This window comes from Wasmannia auropunctata, unplaced genomic scaffold, assembly GCF_000956235.1.
Source record: "Wasmannia auropunctata unplaced genomic scaffold, wasmannia.A_1.0 LD335844.1, whole genome shotgun sequence".
Taxonomy (NCBI): domain Eukaryota; kingdom Metazoa; phylum Arthropoda; class Insecta; order Hymenoptera; family Formicidae; genus Wasmannia; species Wasmannia auropunctata.
The window spans coordinates 252,777-277,319 of NW_012027046.1; the positions used below are offsets into that span (position 1 = coordinate 252,777).

General features: G+C 35.1%; 3 protein-coding genes across 17 annotated transcripts in view; all 3 read left to right on the forward strand.

The window, feature by feature from the left end:
- Positions 1-752: 752 nt before the first annotated feature.
- On the forward strand, positions 753-7,324 carry LOC105455752 (rho-associated protein kinase 1). The gene is made up of 10 exons (XM_011699307.1): positions 753-809; positions 3,097-3,223; positions 3,296-3,448; positions 3,531-3,632; positions 3,715-3,900; positions 4,000-4,115; positions 4,299-4,655; positions 4,909-5,053; positions 6,501-6,653; positions 7,043-7,324. The coding sequence occupies exons 3-10, from the start codon at positions 3,308-3,310 to the stop codon at positions 7,259-7,261; spliced, it is 1,419 nt and encodes a 472-aa protein (XP_011697609.1). The 5' UTR covers positions 753-809; positions 3,097-3,223; positions 3,296-3,307; the 3' UTR covers positions 7,262-7,324.
- An 886-nt stretch (positions 7,325-8,210) lies between these two features.
- On the forward strand, positions 8,211-9,889 carry LOC105455751 (ribosomal RNA small subunit methyltransferase NEP1). The gene is made up of 4 exons (XM_011699306.1): positions 8,211-8,423; positions 8,586-8,829; positions 9,356-9,564; positions 9,647-9,889. Exons 1-4 carry the CDS (start codon positions 8,280-8,282, stop codon positions 9,758-9,760), a joined length of 711 nt encoding a protein of 236 aa, XP_011697608.1. The 5' UTR covers positions 8,211-8,279; the 3' UTR covers positions 9,761-9,889.
- A 1,701-nt stretch (positions 9,890-11,590) lies between these two features.
- The window catches only part of LOC105455750 (bromodomain-containing protein 3-like), a 33,245-nt gene continuing 20,292 nt past the window's right edge, over positions 11,591-24,543 (forward strand). For 5 of the 15 annotated variants that reach the window (XM_011699288.1, XM_011699296.1, XM_011699297.1 and 2 more), the window contains exons 1-7: positions 13,389-13,905; positions 15,765-16,061; positions 16,537-16,585; positions 17,071-17,112; positions 23,046-23,294; positions 23,439-23,633; positions 23,783-24,391. In XM_011699288.1, the coding sequence (XP_011697590.1) occupies positions 16,550-16,585; positions 17,071-17,112; positions 23,046-23,294; positions 23,439-23,633; positions 23,783-24,391 (1,131 nt within the window). In that variant the 5' untranslated portion in view covers positions 13,389-13,905; positions 15,765-16,061; positions 16,537-16,549. Of the gene's footprint in view, positions 11,662-11,961; positions 12,053-13,388; positions 13,906-15,764; positions 16,062-16,536; positions 16,586-17,070; positions 17,113-23,045; positions 23,295-23,438; positions 23,634-23,782; positions 24,392-24,543 lie in introns of those variants that run through there. The other 10 variants (XM_011699291.1, XM_011699289.1, XM_011699290.1 and 7 more) reach the window with 10 other exon arrangements.

Genomic DNA, 24,543 nt, shown 5'->3' on the forward strand with positions numbered 1-24,543 from the left:
AATGCTACTAACAATAAGTGCAGCACATAAATTTTGAAATCCTGCATATACTTTGCTCGTCAGATTTAACACCAAGCGATTATCATTTTTTTTCTCCATTTAAAAATTCTTTACCACCAATTTCAGCCAAAACATTCATAATATAATGCATGAGTGGCAATCAACAAAAAGAATTTTTTTGTAGAGAAATCAATCACTGATTACCCATTGACACAAATTATTGAAGTGGAGATTACATTGAATATAAGTTGATATATGTGATTTTTCTATATTTTTTAAATATATATTAGATGACCTACATCATCACTTTTGTTGGTTTTTATTTAACATTATATTAAACTTTTACTCTTAAGAAGTGATTTAAAAACGCAAGCTGCGTACAGAAATTTGGAATAAATTATGTGTGTAAATAATATGCAACATTACATATGAATATAATCTATATAAATATATGAAAAAATAATAATTTTTTATTTAATGTTAAGAGTTATGCAGACAATCTGATTCCATGGCAAGTTTAACGTTCTCATGTTTCAAAAGTTAATCCTTGATAGTTTTACCCTTCTTTTATTCTGTTCAAATTATGCGCTTCACATAACGTCAATTCTCGACATACGATACCGGGGAATCAGATTCGAGTCGTCCGGACGACGAGCGGCATTATTAGGTCGATACGGTGTTCCACACGTGGATACCCTTTCCCAATCGCGAAAACATGTCGGAACATCTGACACCATCCGTCGCCGAGAACAAGCTAAACGAGCTCAATAAAAAGATCGTCGAGATCAAGAAGAAAATCCAGTTGTCAGGTAACGGCTCAAATCGCACAAAACATCCTTCGCTAATTTATACCGTTCCTGACAACCCTCCACGAGTCAATGCTGCAAAACTGCTCTACGACAAAGTTGCAGAGTCAGATCTTACTCTTATACAGGGTGTACTCAATACTAATTCTATTGCTTTACTTCATAATGACCAAAGTTTTGTTAAATGTTTCAAATAAAATCTTATTTTTTTAATTCTTTTAAAATATTTTCAAGCACCTAAATTTTCAAGTAATTAGAGATTAAAAATAACAATGTATATTATAAGCTTTTATAGAATTAAATTAAAAAAAAAAAAATAAATCAAAGATGAAAGCATCTGTAATTAATTCAGCTTATAGAAATTTTATGTTTTTTTATTCTTTTACAGTTTTCTTTAAATGTCCTTTCACACTCGTTTTCAAATGTTCTTTTACACTTCTTTTAAATATTTTAGAAAAAAAATCTTTTTAAATGTTCTAAAAAATATAGTAAAATAATAAAATTTGTAAAACTATAAATACAAATCTCGGCTCCAAAGTGATAAAAGTTTTATGGAACAACTGACGGTCCAAAAATAGTTGTAACGCAGTGTAAGTGAAACACCATGTATTTTAATCTTCAGATATTTGTTACACCACACAGCAAGGCGTGCCAAAAAGAGACAGCTCACTGACATTTCAGTATCATGGTCGTATTATACAGAGATAAATATGAACAAGTCGAACTGGAATAACCAGTATCCGAGATGGCACAGCCACATCTCGCGTATATAAAAATAATGGCAAAAAAGTATACTGAAAAAGGGGGATAAAATCCGATAAGATACAATCGATTAGATTGCACGTTATAAAACAAGTGTTAAAGGATTGCATTTTCATTGCGTAATTATTGATCGAGTATCGTGCCATTAAACGCAATGGAGAAATTTGCAAAAAAATGTGATTAACATTCGCGTTCCAATTTCATCACAATACTATTCAATCATAATATAAAAATAATATGAAGAATATCTACTGTAGAAAGTTTATTACTTGCAAAAAGAGAAGGACAATATTTTAACAACAAGATACTCATATCCATACGGCACAGAAACGAACATCGCGAAAATATTTTATCGCAAGATTGTAACATTGCAAATCCATTGTGAAATATACATTACTATTAGATTACAGAAATTACTGTTGTTAGAATCTCTTAGTTTGATGGAATAATTCGTGCAAATCAATTAACCAATTAATTTGCAGTTTTCTAGACGTATGGACAATCAACAAAATTTCTGCTTTCAAATGATGAAAAGAATTTCTCATTAAAAAAAACTATCGTGAATGAATCTGTTTGCGAAAGCTCCTCGCAGCGTGTTTACGTTAGCATTAATGAACCGACGTTGGATGCCCGATACAGATAATAAGCAGCTGTGATAGTAACGGGCGTTGAATAGATCGGCTTTTAAAGATCTCGTGCCATTACAGGGAATCGAGACAGCTGAATAGATTTATCCATCGTATGCTCGATTCTTTGAGCCCAGTCAGTCACTTTTCAGAGTGCTGCTATATACTGTCGCCGTGTTATATCTACCATACTTACGCACGTGGCTCACCATGTAGGGTTCTACGACGGTAATAGCCGACGGTCGAGTTTCGCGATTCCTCGTAAGTCGAGACACGTTCGTACTTTCCGTGACAGAGATCGAATTAACGCATCACCCCGAGCTCGTTCGCTCGTGCGAGCGACCGGCGCGCACGGTTTGACTTTTCCATTTCCTTTTTCCTTAAAGTCACCTAGAAAAACGATAGCAGCTTATCATTAACGTACCACCTTATACGATCGAGTAATCGCTTTTGCAGAAAATTGCGACGTTAACTTAAGAGTTCGTCGTATTGCGAGAGGGTACGTTTCTACGTGTGGATGAACGTACCAAAAGAGTGTATACACTCGAATAACTGGTTGACTGATGATCAAGCACTGGCACTGGTCCAATTACGATTTACGTGTCTTAGTCTCCTGAGCTGTTATTACACAGAGACTTTTCAGCAACTATTCTCGTGCTTTAATTATCGTTAATTTGTTTGTAAAGAAAAAGAAGTGCAACTTTCACGCGTACTGTCAGCTATTTATTAAAATGATTAATAACGAGTGAAACGAAAGATGCAGTAATTATTGGGGAAAGATATATTTTCTATTAAATGCGTTTATTACAAATGAACGCTGTTAAATACATATGTTTTTACAATCTTTTTAAACAAGAAATATTTTCATACGACAAACTATGGAATAATATTTTTTTTTTCAGAGGGCCAAAGAAAGGCTAATTTTGAGGAATATGATGCAAAGAAACGTGAAAATGCTCAAAAAATTTGTGATCTCAAGAAGAAAGTCAAAGAGCTTTACATGAAATATGCAAGAGCGAAAAATGTAGTGTGGGTTGCCAAAAAGAAAAAAAAGGTAAATAACCGATTAGCTTTTATGAATTTATGTTAAATGTTTTCTAGAATAAAGAAGCGATGGAACGCGCGGCTCTGCTCAGCCGTGATTCCATAGCTTGCGTGAACAAATGTAATTTGGAGGAGATTATAACCACAGCGAGTGGGAACAATGTGCGCCTAAGGAAGAAACTAGATCTAGTTAAATATGAAAAAGAGAAGGTAGGTAACTACATGTTATTTCGAGGTATGACAGAAATGTTGTAGATATGACAGAAATGTATTAACGTCTAAATTTTATTAGCACGAACGTACTTTGAATATTTTGCAAACAGAAAGCAAGGTATTGGCGCATAGACGCAATCATTGTGTGTTCAAGAAGAAGACGGAAAATCCTATGAAGAAGGTAATTTAATCTACATTCGCGACATGCGTTCGTAAGCATTGATATTTCTTTACTAACGCGCTCTTATTATCGGTCTGCGCAGAAAATCGAGACATTGGAAGTACAACTGGAGCACATCCGAATGATGCAAATTAAGGCAAATATTGCGCGCATGAAGTACCGTTCCGTTTGTTCTGAATTAAAAGAGAAATCGGTCTTTTACGCTTCCTCCTTGCAAGATCTAGAAGATGGCATAAGGCAACAGGAAAACGAGATCAAGCGCTTACAGGCAAGGCTCACGAGGAGAGTAACAGCTAAACGACGCGAAGAGAGTACCTAATAGAAACTTCGATGACACATTTCGCTTAACATCTACCGTTGATTGCAGGGAGTGAAGGAGGAAGCTATAGAATTGAAAGACAGCACTCAAGAGACTCTGGTAAAAGAGGAGATCGAGGAGACAAATTCTAGCAAAAAACGTGACTCTGTCATCAAGGAGTACAGGTTTACGAACGATAGCTTTACATTTTAAAGAAATTATTTTTTTTATTACAGACGCTACCGCGATCGTATATTGTGGTCACAGTTTTGTGATAGACCTCTTGAAAATTAATAACAGTCTCACAAAATTTTTGATGACTAGCACATCACGAACATAATTTGGCATTTGACTTTCTGCGTAATCAGGCAGCGCGTATCGGAACGAAAGATGGAATTGGAGCGGCTGGAACGTATGATATTCCAGACCCGTACACGGGACGATTTTGAAACACGTGGGAAAAGTCGCGTACAGGTACAAGAGGACATGATCAAGGACGAGCTGACGCGACTGGAGGAGGCGTTCGCCAAGCTGCGGAACGCCACCGGAGTGTCCAGGTCCGAGGAAGTTCTGAACCGGTTTCTGGGTCAGCAGGCGACCAAAGAGAGTCTGCAGAAAATGCGAACGGCCACGGAACAAGAGAAGGTGGTGTTAGAAAAGAAGAGGCAGGAGCTTAACGCCGAGATAGAGACGAGGAAATTTTCGGAAACAAAGAGCGCCGAACAGTTAGTCTTTTTCGAGAGCAAAAATTAATAAATTTATAAAATGTCTACTAATTAGATGTATTAATTTAAAACTTAACTTGTTTCATTAAAAAAAAAAATTATTAAAACTGAGTGTGAATCAAACCTATAATTTGAAAATACACTTTTAAATTGATTCTACATGTTAGTTATAGTGTAAAACAGATCTCTTAAATTATAGGTTTAATCCGCTGCAGCTCTGATTAATTTGAATCATCATCGTTAAACATTTCAGAAACGCGGAAGTAGTGGCAAAACTTAACTCGCAAATCGATGAACAGCGATCTCGCAGGGAGAGAGCCGAGAATGCAAGTCAACGAATCCGCGAGCTCTTAAACGACGTAACTGGTATACTGTATAAACTGTGTGAGAAGTTCCAGGTGAGAGTTATTAATTATAAGTCCGTGGACGATAAAGTCCAGACGGAGTCTGACAGCTCAAGACAGATCCCGTGCTTAGAAAGGCTCTTACGCCGCCGTTTTGCAAATCAGAAAAAAAATGTCAAACAATTTCTCCAAATGCTAAGATAGCATTTCTTAATAATGACTCATCTTTTATGATCCGCATGATTTTGCGCGCGACAGCTTCTAGCTACGATAAAAATAATATTTCTTAGCAATTACATTAACATCTCCATAGTTTTTTTAGGCGATTCTAGCATGATCTTGTAAGTTTGAAAACTATTCTAGAAGAATGAAGATAAACAAAAATGAGTTTCAAAATTGAAAATCCACGCAATGATTAGATTGATAAAAATAATGAGAAAAGAGTATTAACTGTAAATGGTCAATTCTCAAAGTAAGGAGAGATCTTAATTAACGTTTTTCTTTGCGTGTTGCGCACGCAAAGAAACGTGTCCCTACGAATTATCACGTATGAGGGAACATATTCGGTGGATAAAGCTGCGTAACGTCGAAATGGAAGTGCCGTGTAAACGCCTAATTGAATTAGTAAAACCGCCTTTAGTGATGTCTGACTACGGTGTACATGTTCGACTATTTATTGTTCCTGGAAGCTTCAACACCCCTAGCGTCACCCATCTCGTATTGTCGATGGATTTTCCTGAATAACCCGTGTTTTGTAATTCTCACCTCGAGTAGCATCGCTAGCCCCGCGCATTAACACCTTGGTATTCGATCGAGAATAAACACGAGGCGAATCCCGTGAAAAAATCTGTATTGATTCTATCGGAAATATACGTGGAACCTAGCACCCGTTAATTTTTGATACAAATTGTCAGGTCAATTTTCTGAACATGCCCGCGCTAACTGCTAAGATTATCTTTGGTAAAAATTCTACAAAATTTTGTATTCAGAAACAGATTTATATGAGAAACGAATATAATTCATTCATTAAAATCCTAATTATTAAGATCCGTCTAAGAATAATTTATGTGAAAATAATTGGCTATTTAAAGTTACATATTGCATTAAAGAGTTTAAAAAAATTTTTTATTCCTAAAATATCGTATGCTAAAAATTTAATTTCTTTTCATGTACTGAAACCCTTGGACAATATTTTCTTTATTATTATTTTTAAAGTGTTTTGAGGAGTAGAAAGAATGTAATTCTCAAGAATATAAATTATAAAAAATTAGAAATCTTATTCTTTTTGTACCAGGAAAGTTGAAACACTTCTTTTTTAAATGTATAAAAGATAAAAGAATTGTTTTCTAGGAAAGAAAACTGAATGAAAGCATTCTAATTTTAGCAAATAAACAAATTCTTTTGTTTTAATAATTTTCTGTAATTGTTTTATAATGTCCAAGTTTTTAATGCTTTAAGACTCTTAATGTATCAAAATATTTACAAAACCATACATTTGTAGCATGTTACAGATATTCCTCTGCTTGAGGATATTAAAATGGATGATATTTTAGTAATTATCGAATTATTAACCGATAAAGTCAAACATGGAATGGACGTTTTAAGCGCATCGGACAAATATCTTGAAACAATGGACGAACCCTTGTTAGATAAGGTTAGTGCCAATTATTTCTAAAAAAATTTCTTAGAAAGAAATCGCAGCTAATAAAATTTACGATTATGTAATTTTTTTAGTAAAAAAATAATAAGATGCATTAAAAGATATTTCTATACAACAACAAAATTAACTTAATTTGTCAAATATTATGTTTATTAATTAAATTTGTCTAAATCGGCGATTTTTGGAAAACTTTCTAAAAGATCTATCTACGACCTTTCTTTAATGCATAAATGTTCCGTTGCTTATTATAATGTTTGCGGGCGATTTTTCAAAACTGACTTGCAAATCCTGCGTGATTTATTTATGATTTACAAATGTAATCGGAAATTCAAAGAATCTTTAAATTGTCATGATCGGCCATAAATATCGCCTTCGCCTTTCAGTTAGAGACATTGTCGATCGCTACAACCTCGATAGAAGGCAGAACAATGCGTGCAAACAACGGTGGGCCATTGTTTCCAAGATTTCCTTCTTGTGCGACTCCGGCCGTTCCCGTTTCAGAAGACGAAGACGAAGTTCCGTCCCGAAACGCATTGAAAAGACAAGCGCAGTTGCTCGTCGATACCAAGAGCCGTCGTAAAGGATTCGCTTTTAGGAGATGAATTGTTCGGACATACCAGCTATTGTAAAATTTGACCTTTGTGTACTAAGCTTTGAGCTTTAATTACTTTCATCTATGGCATATATAATAAAATTATAATATATTAAAGTAAATGGAAAGCTTTTTTTTTAACAATCATTTTCTGAGCGTACTCAACACGATAATATAAAAAAGATTTTTAAAACGACCCTAGTACATTTCCATTTTTTTTTCGTAATTATTTTCTTTTACCTCACATACCTGAATATACATATATCTACTACTTTTTTATTCTGAGTTTGCAAAAACCATAGCAACTAAAATAAAACAAATCTATGATTTATAATATTGTTTAATCATCTAACAAAAACTTAAATAAAAAATAATTTTTACAAAATTTATGTAAACCAAGAACATTATAACAAAAAAAATTTTTTTTTCTTTTGTCTATAAATTCTTTAATTTTTAAAATTCAAACACATTAAAAAAAAAAGTATTTTAAATCTCATGTAGAAAGCAACTTTAAAATACTTTTCGTTAATTTACGTCCGATGATTTATGCGCTTCAAACAGTTCAAACAATTAAAAGAAAAGAAAATTTTTTAATCATATCCATATATTAATTTTCAATTTTATATATGTAATTTAGAAATAATTTTTTTGATGCATTTTTGAAAACTCAATTTTTTTATCGATGTACCTACTTAATTTTTCGTAAAAAAACTGCAAAGCATTCCCGAATTTATAACGGTAATTTATAATTATCGAAATTGGAGGGGGGGGAGCAAAAATTTGTATTCAAACTGCAATATTATGTGATATTACTCGATTATATAGCAATTATCTTAATCCGTCTTATTTGTAGAATAATTTTTATAATTATAGATTTTTGAAGAGAATGAGAGATATCGATACCAATCGACATCACTTCGCCATCTAACGATAATTTGGAACAGCTTCACGTTAGTCTATCACTGCATCGTTGCGTTGATATAGTCGCACGTGTTACTCTTACGTGTAGATTACTTTAGACGTGTAAAATGCAAAAACGTGGAATCAAGAGGAAAAAGCATGACGATAATGAATATGATCCTGCTCCTAGACACTTGCAAATAGGTCACATCAAGAATCAAGAGAAGCGTCTTGTCGTTATACTGGAAAATGCTCAATTGGAATCTGTGAAGGTAAGGTTATGTTTCCCTTTTACATATCTATCTAGGTTACAATTTTAGCAACACTTTTGTCATTAACAATTATTTTTCTGCTTTCTACGACTTTAATTTTCCGTATCTACAAGCGTAAGTTTACATAACTGGAATTATGCAGGTTGAATTGAAAATTTGCAGGTTGGAAATTGCTTCGAACTGTTGAATTGCGATGACCATACAAACATTTTGAAAAAAAATAATCGCGATCCGGGCTCATGCAGGCCCGATATCGCTCATCAGTGCCTGTTAATGTTGATGGACAGTCCGTTAAATCGAGCCGGATTATTGCAAGTCTACATACATACGGAAAAAAATGTACTGATTGAAATTAATCCACAAACCAGGATACCAAGAACATTCAAACGCTTTGCTGGATTAATAGGTAAATATCTACTTAATAGATAGCTAAATAGACTTTAAATAAGATAATAGTAAATGAACTTTCATAGACTTGATTCTATAGAATCTTTATCTGGGGCAATTTTAAACAGAATCAAAACACTCGTAATTTGTTCTAGTAAGACTTGTAAAAACTTATGACTTAATGCTTATAATTTTATATAACATCTTTACAGATGTTTTGCTAGCTGTGAGATTTAGGAGACATCCTAGATATTCACGAGCTACGTACGTCTTACAGTAAGCGTAGAATTACATTTCCAGTCATAAGTTCTTACAAGTCTTAGGAGAACAAGTTACAAGCCTTATGATTCTTAGAATTGATCCATTAGTCTATAAGATTTTAAGTAATTTTTATATATAATATCTTATATTACATTTATATACTATATTCTCTTATATTATTTATCATACAACTTTAGTAAAGTTGTGTAAATCTAATTTTCTAATCCTACTAGCTATTTCCACTTAATAAATCCATTATTAATGTACTAAATATTTTATTGCAGTACAACTATTACATAAATATGGTGTTAGAGCATCGGATGGATCAACGAAGCTTCTTAAAGTAATTAAGAATCCCATTACAAATCATTTACCAGTTGGTTGTCGTAAGATATTGATGTCGTTTAATGCAAGCAAAGTACTAAATTCACGAGAGCTTGTACCTGCCGAAGATCCTATTGCTATTGTAGTTGGAGCAATGGCGCACGGACAAGTACGTTATTATTATACTAATAATGCTACTGTTATATATTAAAAAGTCATATTACAAATACTATTCTTGTTTATTTTTCTAGGTCAAAACGGATTACACAGAAGATACCTACTCAATCAGTAATTATCCCCTCTCAGGCGCTGTCGCATGTAGTAAATTATGTACAGGATTTGAAGAAGTTTGGGGAATTGTTTAATAAAAAGCTGTAATGTATTATATATAATTTCAAATTTATATGAATCGCGAGAGCAATTTTGAGGATCACAATTTGAAGGATTTTTTGAAGTGAATGTACAATATTTCAGTAAAAAGTAGTTTGTCTATATGTCTATTTCTACATTATTTTCTTCTTTGATATTTTTTCTGAACAAATATTTAATATGCATGTTTCATTAATATACATGAATGTGATAAAATTCCTATAAAATTAAAATAAAAGATGACTAAATTTGACAGGCAAATTCAAACATGCGACCAATCAAATAAATATTTAAAAATTTTAAATTTATATAAATTGTAGAACATGAACGGAATAATATTATTTAACAATAGATCTGTTATAATATAAACCATATTTTACTTCAATATTCTTTACAAATTCTTATGATTTTTTGAAAATCTTAAAATCATAAAAGTTATTTTGAATTGATAAAAACGAAAACAAATTTATGCATATAAATTTTGTATTCGTTTTTACTCAAGATTTATTTTTATAGTTAATTTAATTCTATATAGTTACATGACAAAAAAATATTTCTATATCTAAACTATAATAAATATTTCTATATGTTAAACATATTTCTGTTATTTCTAATTATGAAAAATTATAGTAACTGACGAAGGAATAAATGTGACAAGATTTACAATTTGCTATTACTTGTCCTTGCTCCCGGAATTCATTAAATTGAAAATTGGTAAGACTAAATCTTCAAGGTCTTTTAGGAATAGATTTTAAATTTTCGAAAGTATCCAAGAGATATATAATTTGAAACATTAAAAATCACTTATGAAAGGTGCCCTGAGGCAGTTCTTTCACAAGGTCCCATTTTATATTTTTGGTATGTGACATTACGACGTCTGTCTTAAAAAACAAAAAAAAAGACACTAACACGTGTCTTTTTTGAAAAACGTAAATATCAATTAATTCGTAAATATTTGGAGAATGACGGAGAGAAAATCTTCCATATACTCACGTAATATAATTCCTGGATATCGCTCATATCGCATACCTCGCTTTATTGATGTATAATCCAAATTTCGACCAATTTGTTCGACTGCATGTGCACCACGTGCAATCCACATGTTTATTCATCTCAACGCAATTCCGTCGATGTGATGTGTACGTATTTATTGTATAATTAAATTTATTACGCGTAAATTCTGTAAAAATTTATCAAGCTGTCACATTCGTGTTAACAAAACGCGCGCCATGTATATATCTATTGGGGAAAAAAACCGGAGACGAAGATAACGCTAATCTTTACTGATATGTATACGAGTAGTACAATAGATCTACATTCCCGGAAATCGTTTTTATGTATATAACGATAGATGCAAGTTTGAGATTAGATTGATTTACTTTCGATAACTGTTTTAGGACGCTGCGATGTCTCCCCCCCCCCCCCCAAGATTGTTTATTTTACATATATTTAGCTACGTGTCTCTTGATAGGAACTTTCACGTGGCGGTCTACGAGCAGTCTTCAAAGTGATCGTTCCTCAAGAATTTTCTACTGTACACAGACACGCGTGTGTATCTTATATAAATAAGAAATTCGTGTTTATATCGAGAAACGTTCTTGAATATCGTCATAAAAATATTGTCAATAAATTCCAAAATTCTGACCCGATCATCAGGTAAGCTAACAAAAAACTGTTTACCGTTACTTTTGTGCATCGGTCAGATACCGAAGCGTGCCGTTGCATCCTGTATCGCAAACGCGATGACTCATCAATATCGGTATCCCTCGGACGATTGGGCCGCGTCAGAGAGACGCCGCAAGCGCGCGCCAACCGGCGCTCGGAACGCGGAGATAAATGTCGACCGGAAAGAGGGAAACGCGCAGAGTCGGACCATCGCGCGTACTTATCGTCGTACGTACGTATCTCCTCTTTTTTTTTCCTTCTCTTCCCCGGCTCGGGCTTTCGTATCTCGTTACGTCGCATCGGAACGAAGAAGCGTTTGTCAATGCCAAGAATATTGGACGGTTCCGACGCGAGCCGCCAAAATCTGAGCGAGCGAAACGGTTGGCGTTCCTCGTCGTCGCAGTGTGACCACGGCAGTGCGAGTTCGTTCGTCGTGCGAGGTAGTTGTACGGGTTTCCGAGTGTACGCGCGTCCATGTGTACATGCACGCGCACACAAACATAGCCACGAGGAGATTCGCCATTTTACCGTCGCCGAGGAGTGACGCCGTCGCGTCGAACGCACGCGGTTCGGCCGTCCACCAGGAGGCTCCTGACAAAACAGACTGAAAAAACAGAGCAAACGTTAGTTCTCTGAAAATTATATTTTTCGCGAGCATGCTACCGAGGGAACGAACGGCCGCTACGATCCGACACTTGATTTGACTATCGTAGTGGCGTGTGTGTCACACGGGTCCACGATTCTGCTGCCATTTCTGCCCGACGCCGTCTGGCGAAGGCCGCCTGCCCGCCCGCCCGCCGCACGTCACGTCGCGCCACGCGACCGGCGACACCTCGAAAAACGGCGCCGCGGAGCGTCACGGCGAGCCGCGTCGCGATATTGTTCGCGATGTCGGCGCGCCTCGCGGCGTTCCCCGCGCGCTCGTTTCGTGGCACGTTCCGCGACTATGACCGGTCGTGGAAGGGGGGGGGGGAGGAGATCGATCGCTCCCGTATCGCCATGTTGGATGAACGTTAACGGAATCCGATAACGACCGCCGCCGTGCACGACGTACACGTCACACGGCGGGTACGCTGCGTAGAACCGCGCGGAAAATCCTCGGCCACGTGCTCGCCGGGCGTTTTCTCGTGTCCGAACGCGCCCGCCGGCGACGTGCCTACGGGGACGGCGCCGTCGGGAGGACGCGGTCGGTACCTCCGCGGGTCGGTAATTATGGATTTTGCGTCTCCGCACTTTCCCATGATGCGTCGCGTGGCAACAGCAGAATCGTGGAATCGGACCGTCTCCCTCGGACACGGCGGGAGTGATCGGCGTGCGACGCTAGGTTTCGCCCCCGTCTGCCGAATCTGCCTTGCCGCCGCGCGATGCGGCGCGATTAGTTTCTCCGACGATAACGAACTATATATTATTATATCAGTATTGTCGTGAGCCACCGATTCCATTTCACGTCGAGAAAAAAAGGTGCATCGCGGGTGAAAATGGAACGCTGGAAATTAACCACTAATTTTCGCATCGGTTGACCGAAGTGTGTATATATATACGCAAATAAAATATTTATATAAGCGCAAATATGTATCTCTGCTGTCCAAAGTAATAAATATGGATAATATTCAGATTAATGCCTTTCACCCTGCAATCATCAATCGACGGACCCATTCGTAAAAATAGGTATCCCCCTTCATGTACCCGTCTCTCATAGAAGGCTTTCTCGAGACATGCGTTTTCTTGGGCTCACAAGTTACGAGCTTCACAGGATTCAGAAAGGGAAATCGCCTCGTGGCAACGCCCTCCCCGCTATTGTCGAGGACGTCCAATAGGATATATCGGCTGTCCGACGACTCGTTTTGCCGAAACGGAGAACGAAATTCGACGTCAGGCGTCGCTGTAGGTTTTTCGTAATTGGCGCGCTCGCGTTCGGTGTGTCAGAGTGTCGCTAGTCGCGTCGGCGGACGGGTCGTGCGTGCGGAACGGTGGAACAGAACCATTTCGGTACGTCGCGGAAGAATGCGTAGCGTAGCCATTGTTGGTGCTGCGATCGTTAGTTTCTAGATCCGAGATCGCCATGGGCACGGAAAGGGACACGACCGCGCGGAGCTCGAGGATTACGTCGACGGGGCACGACGCGGGCCATTGATAAGTGTTGCCGATTTCGCGCTGAGGGACGGACGCGCGTGTAAGTCTTGGGGGACTAAGCCTGTGGGTATCGGACCGCGTCTCGCGCGTTCCCATCTCGTCCCGTCTCGCCGTTGCGTGTACGCGAACCGAGCGCTCGCGCTCGCACGAGTGAGAGTGAGTGAGGTGACATCGGTGGGGCCACTACTCGAGCGGCGGCCATAACACCGACCAGCCAACCAAACTACTAACGCGAGCGAGGGAGAAAGCGTAGTTCGGAGTTGTCCGGGGGCCCGTAGTGGTAGTGTTTTTCCCGTGAATTTGAGTTCCCCGTGCGGCAAAGCGGACTTCCGTCTTGCATCAGGTAAGCGAGATCAGCACGCGCGACGCGCCGGGAGCCTGGCGAGCCCGTTATCGCCGCCGCGTTTATAGGTGTAAAGCGCGCGTGGCGCGTTACGGTCGCGGCGGTGCGTGAGCGCGGCACGGCGCGCGGTGCCGCGGCCGCGCCGCACCGCGGTGCGACGTAGCGGCGGGCCCTTGGGAGCTTTCTTTCCCGAACGGCCATACCGCCATGTTGAGACCTACGCCGAATCCGAGTGTCCGGTAAGGCGACCTGCCCGGGTTACCGCGCGCGCCGCGACCGCCGCCGCCGCCGCCGCCGTCTTCTCCCCGTCCCGGCTCTCGTCCGTACGTCGTGAAATTCTCACGGCGTCATCTCTCTCTCTCTCTCTTTCTCTCTCCGTGGCGCCAGTCGCCTCGTTCGCTTGGATGGCTGGCCGGACGGGACGGATCGTCCGCGCGGCGGCTCGCGCTCGTGTTTGTTGTGCGTCGGCTGGGCGCGGATCCGCTATTCTTTCCCTCGCCTTTCTCTCCGGTTCGTCCTGCACTTGGTGGACTCTCTAGGTTGTCGTTGCTGCTGTCATCGTTATCGTCGCCGTCGTCGTCATCGTCGTCGTCGTTATCGTCGTTATCATCGTCATCAGAGTCATCAGAGTCATCATCCTCGCCGCCACGCTTATATTTCTCTTTCGAGCGTTTCGCTCGTGGATCTCGCCTTTCTCCACTCCTACTCCTACTGATGACTTTTTCGAGCACCTGTTCGCGCGCCGAGATCTCTTATCTGCCTGTCTCCGATATCTGGCATGGTCGCGGCGTGGATGATCGTTCGGGCAGGATCTTTTTTCGATTTCGCATCCACGAATCTCGTCCACCGAAGGCCAAGATTTAACGGTCGTCAAACGTAGACGCGATGTACGATCTTCCCCTACGGACTGTCAATTTGGCGTTTTAACAGCCTCCTCGCTTTCTATACCAGTGTAACACTTATTTGTGCTACTTTAGTCAAACTTTCCATTTTGTGGCTTGCTTCGGCCACCGAGGAACTCTGGGTTATGTCGAATCTTTCATTCAGATCCAGATTCGAGTGGGCTTGAGAATTTTTCATATTTGAAAATAGACAATTTCTCAGTATGTCCGAATGTGTGATAATTCCATCGTACGTTTCCTCGTGAAACCCCAATTGCATCTTTGTACAAAAAAATCGTGTCGCTGAAAGTCTTCTCTTGTGTAATTTTATTCTTAATCGTTATATAGCTAATCATTTCTTTTATATAGAATTAAGTTAGGCATTAGATTGGTATAGATTAATGTCTTCTAGTTTATACACATCTAGAAATATCCTTTTTTTTAATAATATTGTACATATATTGTTAAGATCGAATTTTATAAGGCTATCTTGCCTTTAAAAATATTTGATATATTTTTTAAATATTAATTATAAAAGAAAATTGCACATAAAGCCATTTTCTTCTCTTTCTTTTTAATAATTTGTACAAATAATCTGAAAAAATCATGTTATTTCATTGAAATGACATAATATTTTACTTCAAAATTTTTTATTGCATCAATATAAGCATGTAGATTATTTTAGATTATTACATATATAACATCAACTCTATTTTTTAAGAAGATAATATATAATAAGAAAAAGAATATAATTTATACATACATATATTTCTCTGAATAACCTATTAATATATAGTAATATAGTAAGAAATAGATTTTGCTTTTCCAGCATGTACCACTAGATTCAGTTTTGCATGATATGTTAAATAATATATAAATTTTCCCTGAGATTTCATCTCAATGTAAAAAATCATTCTACAACGTTGAAACAATTTTTGGGGTTGTTACAATATGGGGTCCTATTGTTATGTTATCCAGATGTTGCTAATGTCGCGAGTCTTGCCTGGAGGTACGGAGTCAAACACCAGTATACAGGGCTGACATTCAAAGTACTACCACTCGGTAGACTTACGTAGTGTTATGCCTCCTCGGCACCAATACTCCTGGTTGCAGCGCAATCGTCTTGGCAAGCAATTAATGAGCTACCATGCTCAATTCAGAAAATTTACTTGCCATCTCAATTGTTGATGAAGCCTCATAGCGTCAAGCATCAGCGTAAGGCAGTTACCTGCTGCGTAGCATTTATGTATCATAAAAAATCGGAAAGTCGGAAAGGTAGGTGAAGCTCATTACCGTGAAATGGATGAGCCATATATTATAAACTCGATTACTCGGAAAAAAAAAAAACGTAATGAATGTACTCGTGTACTTGCTTGTGTTTAGTCAACTACCTGTCAAATATATCCTATGCTATAAGATGATTGTCAACTACAAATCGAGAAAGTTGCGAAAAATTTCGAGGAAAATTCTAAGAAAAATTTTAAGAAAAATTCGATAAATCCCAACTCGGTAATGAAACAAATAAAAAAATTTAAATAGAGTAAAAAGTAATATTCTTTTTGTCAAACAGTATAGTTTATTAGATAGGATTGACTCTTCTTCTTTTTCTTACAAAAAAATTGTCTCTTACAAAACTTTACAAAATATTTTAGTTTAAACCGCGTAATTAACTAATGTAACAAGTTTTTGTTTTACTATATTTTTTTATTTTATAAATAAAACTTATCATGCTCCGCTCTTTCTGTTGCAGAAACGAAGTCAAGATGCAGCAGGTGGACACCATTTCGCAGAACAATTCTGTAAGTATACTACTAATCAGAAGTACATTACTTCATTAGTATTACAATTTTTTTATATTTTACATTAGTGCAGAATGCAGCTGGCTTATTAACTCTTTATGCGATACTTGAAAGCTGCATTAAATCCTGTAATATATCCATACTGTTTACCAATTTTCCACTTTCAATGCATTACATATTACACAGCATCAATATTCATATGTGAAGTTATATAAACACGGATTGCTTCCACTTAAAATAATTAGAAAGAGTTATAAAATGTATATAAATTACTTTAATATTTTGCTTCAAGTAACATCTTGTAAATTACCCTGCTATCTGTTCGTTTTTGTGTAACATATTTTATATTTATTTTTATCAAATTTTTCGTGTTTGGATACAATTCCTAATATTGTTTGCATTTTCCATTCCTAACATTCGTTATAAATTGCCTAACATACTAAAAAGAGAGCGTTGTTTGACTGAATAGTATGTATGAATTACAGTTAGATGTGGAGGAGCGAGAAAGGCTGTGTAATATACCGAAGGTGAGAAACCTTGTTGACTATGGTTTCGATTAGGATATATTATTGAAATATCAATTGGCAACTTATAATATTTGTGCTATATATTATAAATATTCTATAATTTTGCTTTATTCTCTATTACTAGTAGTAAATAATATAGACACAATTTTATAAATAAATGTTAATTTTACAGAACAAATAAATTTGATAACACAAAAATTATTTAAAATAAACATTGTTACATTTATTAATATTATTATGGAGGCAAAATTCTTTTCGCTTTGCTCACTTTATCTAGCATTCATATAGCATTAATAAGTATTTTCCATTTCAATATTTGTAGTTTATATGTCATTTTATGCAGTATTAAACCGCGCGTTGTTTCAATTATTGTACAAATTATTTTTAATTTAACGATATAAAGATAGATCTGTTCTTACAATTTTGCATGAGCCACATGAAGGTGCCATTATATTTCATTTATAAATTCTCACTTTTAAATGTTATGATCTCTAGTAACGATTTTCTTGTGCAGAATTTCAAATCGCTTGCCTGTGGTTATGGAAATTAAATATTTAGCAGCCTAATTCGCTCGTTGCATGGATGGGGTCATTAACTCATGATGCATTCCATTACATTAATAGTTTAAGTTTTATATATTATACAAGAATTTGTGTTTATTTATTTGTTATCTTATACATATAGAAAGGTTCTCCAATACAATTTTATTTTTTCTCGTATTGTAGATTCTATTATTTTATATATTTAGCTATTAATATTCCACACAAATACAAGACGGTATATTAGTATACCCAAGCAGCATTCTCAGATGGAGGGACAAGTTCTACGCATGCGCAATAACGCGCGCATTAGCAGACACGATTAAACTCCTCCGATTCATTCGTTTTCTCTCCTCGTTTTCCCTCCAAAAATTAAGGTACAATAATGAGGATTTTTCACAGACTTGAAAATTGGAAAAAGTTTTTTAAATATTTATTTTTTGTTAATTAGCTTGAATTTTCATTCAGGATAATATTATGTTACTGAACTTTTAAGTTTGGTTGCCTCTAATATATTACAAGTTACTTTTCCTGCAACCTCTGTTTTTGAATGTTAAAATTTAAGATTACATATTTGGTCATGAAAAAGACAAGATTCTTCACTATTGTCTGGAAAACCTGAACAAATCAAAGAATTTTCTTTGACAACCCTGAGTAATGTAGTTAAAACGGACAGATTTTTTTCTTTTAAGCTGTGTATTATTGTTACCAGATGCGGCACAGTATGGTCAATGAAAAGGTCTTTGAAAAAAAAATATATATATTTTTGGTAATATTCGAAAATTACATATTGACCATGGAAAAGTCGTGTTTCTCCACTATTGTCTGACGTGGACAAGTCAAGGAATTTTCTTTGGCAATCCTGAATAATGTGGTTAAAACAGATTTTTGCTTTTAAGCCGTATATCATTGTTAGCGGATTTGGCACAGAATGGTCAGTGAAAAGGTTTTTGAAAAAACTTTTTTTTTGTAATATTCGAACTTTGATGTCTAAGAAATCCTCTGTCCGTTGCACTTTTTTATTTTTTTATATCTATTTTAAAGTTGAAGGTCCGTTGCTCTGCTATTAAGGCTGTATTCCGATATTTACTGCAAGTACTGAAAATCTATAATATACGTTACGTGCACTATAGATTTTCAGCACTGGCAGTGAATATCGGAACGCAGCCTAAAACGTTTCGACTTTAGTGTTTAAGCTTGTATTATTGTTGTCAAAGTTGATATATGGTTGGTCTGAAGATCATTAAAGCATTCTTTTCGGAATCTTCAAAATTCCGACGTCCGGAAAATTCTTTGCACTTTCTCTTTGTTTTTTTTGTACTCATTTCCGCTTAAAGATCAGGTAGTTCCAAGGGATTAGAAGGGACAGACTTTTATGTTTAACCAGGTACCATTTTTTGTATCATGCTGAAATTATCATGAAGATTTCTCTTTGAAACGTGTATACTTTAAAAACACACAATAGCCAATAAGAAACTTAATTTTTTTCCTACTCTTGAGAAACAAAATCCCATTGGCTAGTGGATGCATTTTAAGAATTACCAGTTCATCTACCTTGGTTATTTCGTACCGTCTAAGTTAGAGTTTGAAGTTGATCATTTCGACGTCGATTAGTGTGTTACATCTAACTTCGACGACTGTTTTATTTTATTATATTATAAAAGTTGTTATAATTATAAAATTTGGAGTTTGAAAAAGAAGAGAAAGAAAAAATGATCCTTGGAGGAAGAGAAATTTTGTCATTAACGGTAATGCATATTTTATTAATTTTTATTAATTAAAGAAAAATAAATAAAATTATTTTCTTATTTTTTCTTTTTCTTTTTTTTTAAACTCCAAATTTTATAACAACTTTTATAATAAAATAAAACAGTCGTCGAAGTTAGATGTAAATTTATTAATTAAAGAAATAAATTTTTTTGTATTCACAGCAATATAGTTAAAAATTGTGAAAATTACAGAGTATTTTAATCTAATTCGTGAAACACACGTGGTTTTATAATATAACTATTGCAAAAAATATGAAAATTTTATTTGCAATTTTTATTTATTTTATTTCAGATCTTAAGTCACTTTATCAATTTCTTCGTTTAAAGCTAACACATTTTTTATAAGTGTTTATTTAATGTAAAATTTGATGTATCTATTATTTTATCTCTTATTAAAATAAAAATTAACTTTGTACAGTGACATCGTGAACCAATAAAGTTCTATTGAGGCGCGATTATTGCTAGTTGAAAACTTTTACCAAAGATAAATGTAATAAAAAAATAGAAAATTTTACAGGATATAAATTGTATTGTAATAAAAATTGTAGTATTATAGTTTGATGAAACTTTTATGTATGAGTATACACATTAATTTTACGATTACTAACTTGCTTGAAAAATGCTTGATTAGTAAAAACCTAACTTTTAGTTATTTAGTTATATGACTTGTTTTATGATTTCTTTTGTCATAAATATATATATATATATATATATATATATATAAAATGTATAAATAATATATAAAAGATATATTAAATTATAATACGTTTGCGCAAGTTAAATATTTATTTGCGTTTATTATATCTGAACCACATATAATCTACGCCATGCAATTCATATTGGACAATATCTTACTCATGTATGACTATTTATTGTACGGCAACGAGTTAATTTTATTGCTATACGTGTTGCTTGTGTATGTAAATATTAATTTGTGTTAAGCTGTGATGTATGCGTTTTAAAATTTATATTTTTTTTTATTTTTTTATTGTTAAGAAGCGCTTTTGAGTTTTGTCAAAATTTATATTTTTTTTATTTTTTGTATTTTACTTATACAATTATTAATAATTTAAATAAATGCAATTTTATTAATAACTTTTACAAATGGTACATATATATTGTCCTTGCCAGAAATGATTAATTGAATTGACGTCGATGAATCGGTTAATTTATGATCGATTTCGAATATTAGCTGATATTTTTGTCATATTTGTTACCTTATAATAATTGTTTTTACGTTAATTTAGCAATTATAAATTCTATAATATTTCTATTATATTTCGGCCAATTCTCTCTTCACATAAAATCGATACAAAGTCGGAAAGTCGAAAAATAATTATGTACGCATACTGTGTATTTGATATAGAATTTGCTAAAGAAAGGTAATCTATACATATTTTCAATTAATAAATTAACATAATAACAATTATGATGAGATTGAAAATGACAAAATTATCAGAAATTTTCATTGAATGACATTCTTGATATTTATGAAGTTGTAATAATTTAAAATTAAAAAAAAAATTATTTTTCTTTAAATTTTAAATTGTTACAACTTTTATAATCTCTAAATATTATCGCGCTACATAAACGTTATTATCTAGAGACAAAGCATTGAATTTTTTTCTAAGGGACACATTCATGCGAGCTATTAAAGTTAAAAATTCCCCAAAAAATTTTCTCTTCAAAATTTGTTAAAATACAAAATATTAAACATCAATATGCTTTACATATAATAAAAATAAATTTAATAATACATTTTTATATATTATTTTATATAATTATAAAAAATTATATGAAATTGTATGTAATATATATAAATAAATATACGTATATTAAAATAAATGTACGTATATTAAAAAATAATCTAAACTTACATCTATATCTACATCTATACATAAAGGATTCACAGAAATTTAAACATTTTTTTACCTGTATGATTGCAAACGCAAAAAGGACTCAAATTGTTTCTTCAATTTAAATTCTTCCTGATATGACAATAAATATATTTTTAGGTTTGTTTGTCTTGTAGAATTTATAGTATCTGAAATGGAGAATGTTTAAGAATAAACGAGAATATATTCGTTAGAAAAAAAAACAAACCTAAAGATGTAAAATGCAAATAAAATGAACGAATCTGGATGAAAGAACAAGAAGCTCTTCTAAATTAGTGTTAAAAGAAGAAGCTAGACGCGTTTGGTTTGTGTGTTACAACAAACCACGTGTCATGTAAAATATTATCGTGTGAATTACAGATGTATTTATAGAAAAAAATAGTAATTTGTACTATTTAATTAGCAAAATTTATAGTTTATGATGATGGGTCAATTCTAAGCAGAATCTTAACACTCGTCACTTGTTCTCGTAGGATTTATAAAATCCTTATGACTGTAATTCTGTACTTATCGTAAGACGTATGATTATTTGTAAATGTCTACGATTTCTCGTAAATCTTATAGCTAACAAGAAACTGTCGGTAAAGATATTACATAAAGTTATAAACATTCAGTTATACGTTCTTATAAGTCTTACGAGAACAAGTTACGAGTCTTACGATTCTGTTTAGAATTGGCCCATTAAGAATAACGTATACTTTTAAGTTTGCATACATTTTTATGTAAAAATATCAAAATTTGGTGCAAAAAAAATAAAAAAATAACTAACCTGACTTAGTAGCAAGTATTCGAGATGGGAGAAGACTTCTTAGCTCCTTAAGGGCTAAGCAAAGGCCACGTTCAGCAGACAAAGCAGATCAGTGAGCGCTTATAGTGATTCGCTGGATCTGTGTGAATAAACCAATCACAACTCGTAACAAAGAATCACTGAACGCTTACTGATCCGGACTGTCTGCTGAACGTGGCCAAAGAATTCGACGAAGCTTCGAAATGGACACACGTGACCATTTCAAAATCTTGATTGCTATTGGTGGCATTTGTCCATGTGATGTAGCTCTTATTCGTTTAGAAGATTGAATTATAGGTCGTAACAATAGAAATGGGAAAAAAAGATAGAAGGGATAGATACCTGATCTTGAACGACATGTGTTGCCTTTTTTAGACTTTTGTTAAGATCGAGTCATTACGAATACAATGTGTAACTTGGTTTTAATAATTTTAAAAATATTTTATTTTATTATATCTTTTATTGCCGCACATACATTTTGTATATGAAAAATTTAATATGTTCTATATATATATATATATACACACACACACACGCACACACACACACACACACACACACACACACACACACACACACACACACACATTGTATTCGTGATTGCTATAACTTATATATTACACATAAAATAATTGAAAATTTATACAGATACAAATGAAATATGTTGCATCTGAGCATAAGTCTGCTAATAGCAATCTTACAATACATCTGAGAATGCTGCAGATAAATATGTTGCAATTAATTTAAAATGCATGATCTGACATATAATTAATGATATATGAATATGTCAGTATTCAATAGAGTTAACTCTATAGTTAGCAAAAATGTGATGTGCTTTAATAGATTTCTTCTTTAACACGTAATAACACTACAACGTAGATGCATAAGTAATTGAAACATTATCTGTTTATATGTATAACTAACAAAATAATGCGTAATATAGACGAGCACACCTGGCAAGGCTTCGACGACGCCAGCGAGTCCTGCAAAGGAACCGCCTCCGCGTGACGAACCACCTCTGGAACCGGTGAATGGCATAGTTCAACCACCGGTTGTTCCGCCACCCAATCGTCCAGGACGTATCACGAATCAATTGCAGTTTTTGCAAAAGGGTGTTTTGAAGCCAGTATGGAAGCATCAGTTTGCCTGGCCCTTCCAACAACCTGTCGATGCGAAAAAACTCAATTTACCGGTATGTTTAGATTATATCTTTTGAATATTAAAAATTGTATATTGAATTATCATGCGTACAATATACATAAATTTGTAAAATGCTTTACAATAATTTTGTTATTGTGTAGATAATTGCACAAAACACATTTTTTTTGTTTAACAGGACTATCACAAAATCATCAAAAAACCAATGGACTTGGGCACAATCAAAAAGCGGTTGGAGAATTCGTACTACTGGAGTGGGAAAGAATGCATTCAGGACTTCAATACTATGTTTACCAATTGTTATGTCTACAACAAACCAGGGGAGGATGTTGTGGTCATGGCACAGGCTCTCGAAAAATTGTTCCTTACAAAGGTATATTTCTTTTTATTACGATAACATTTCTATATTCTCTAAATAAGAACATATTAGTTAAAAAATTGAAGAAAGAACACACACACACACACACACACACACATAATTTTAGATAAAACAGTATTTTATATAAGATAATAATTTCATAGGTTGCACAAATGCCGAAGGAAGAGGTGGAATTAGATCCACCTGTTCCGAAAGGACCCAAAGGCAAAAAAGCTGGAAGAGTTGGTGGACCAGGAGTAGGTGGAGTAACGGGAGGTACCGGAGCAGGTAGAGGACGGCCAGCTTCTGGTGCAGCCGCTGTCACTTCCAGCGTACCAAATAGTCTAACACCCTCAGCTACATCAGCTGCAACAACTGGCGTTATACCCATGCCGCCTCTTGGTACTCAGGCACCAGCTTCGGTACCAGGAAGCACGAATACAACCACTATCGCTCCACCGTCAAGTATGGGTGTTACACCAATGGCCACTCACAATTCGTTGCCTCAGCAAGTTGTCCCTCCAACCACGGGTTACCATGCGCAGCCAGCGATGGATCCTCAAACAGCTTCTGCTGTGCCTCCACCTCCACAAATCCCTACAACACCGACTGTAATGCCTCCATCACAACCTGCCAAACTCAAAAAGGGAGTTAAAAGAAAAGCTGACACTACAACTCCTACAGCAAACGCATTTGATCCATTATATACACCTATGGATTCCAAGAATGCTAAAATACCCACGAGAAGGGAATCTGGCAGGCAAATTAAAAAGGTGAGTGTGTATATATATATATATATATATATTTGCTTATTTATAATTTCTTTTATTTTAACCTCCAGATTTATTTTTCCAAAACACCAACATACAAGAAGGAAGGGAAGAGAAGAAAATAAAAAAAATAAAGAGAAAACATAATTATTAAT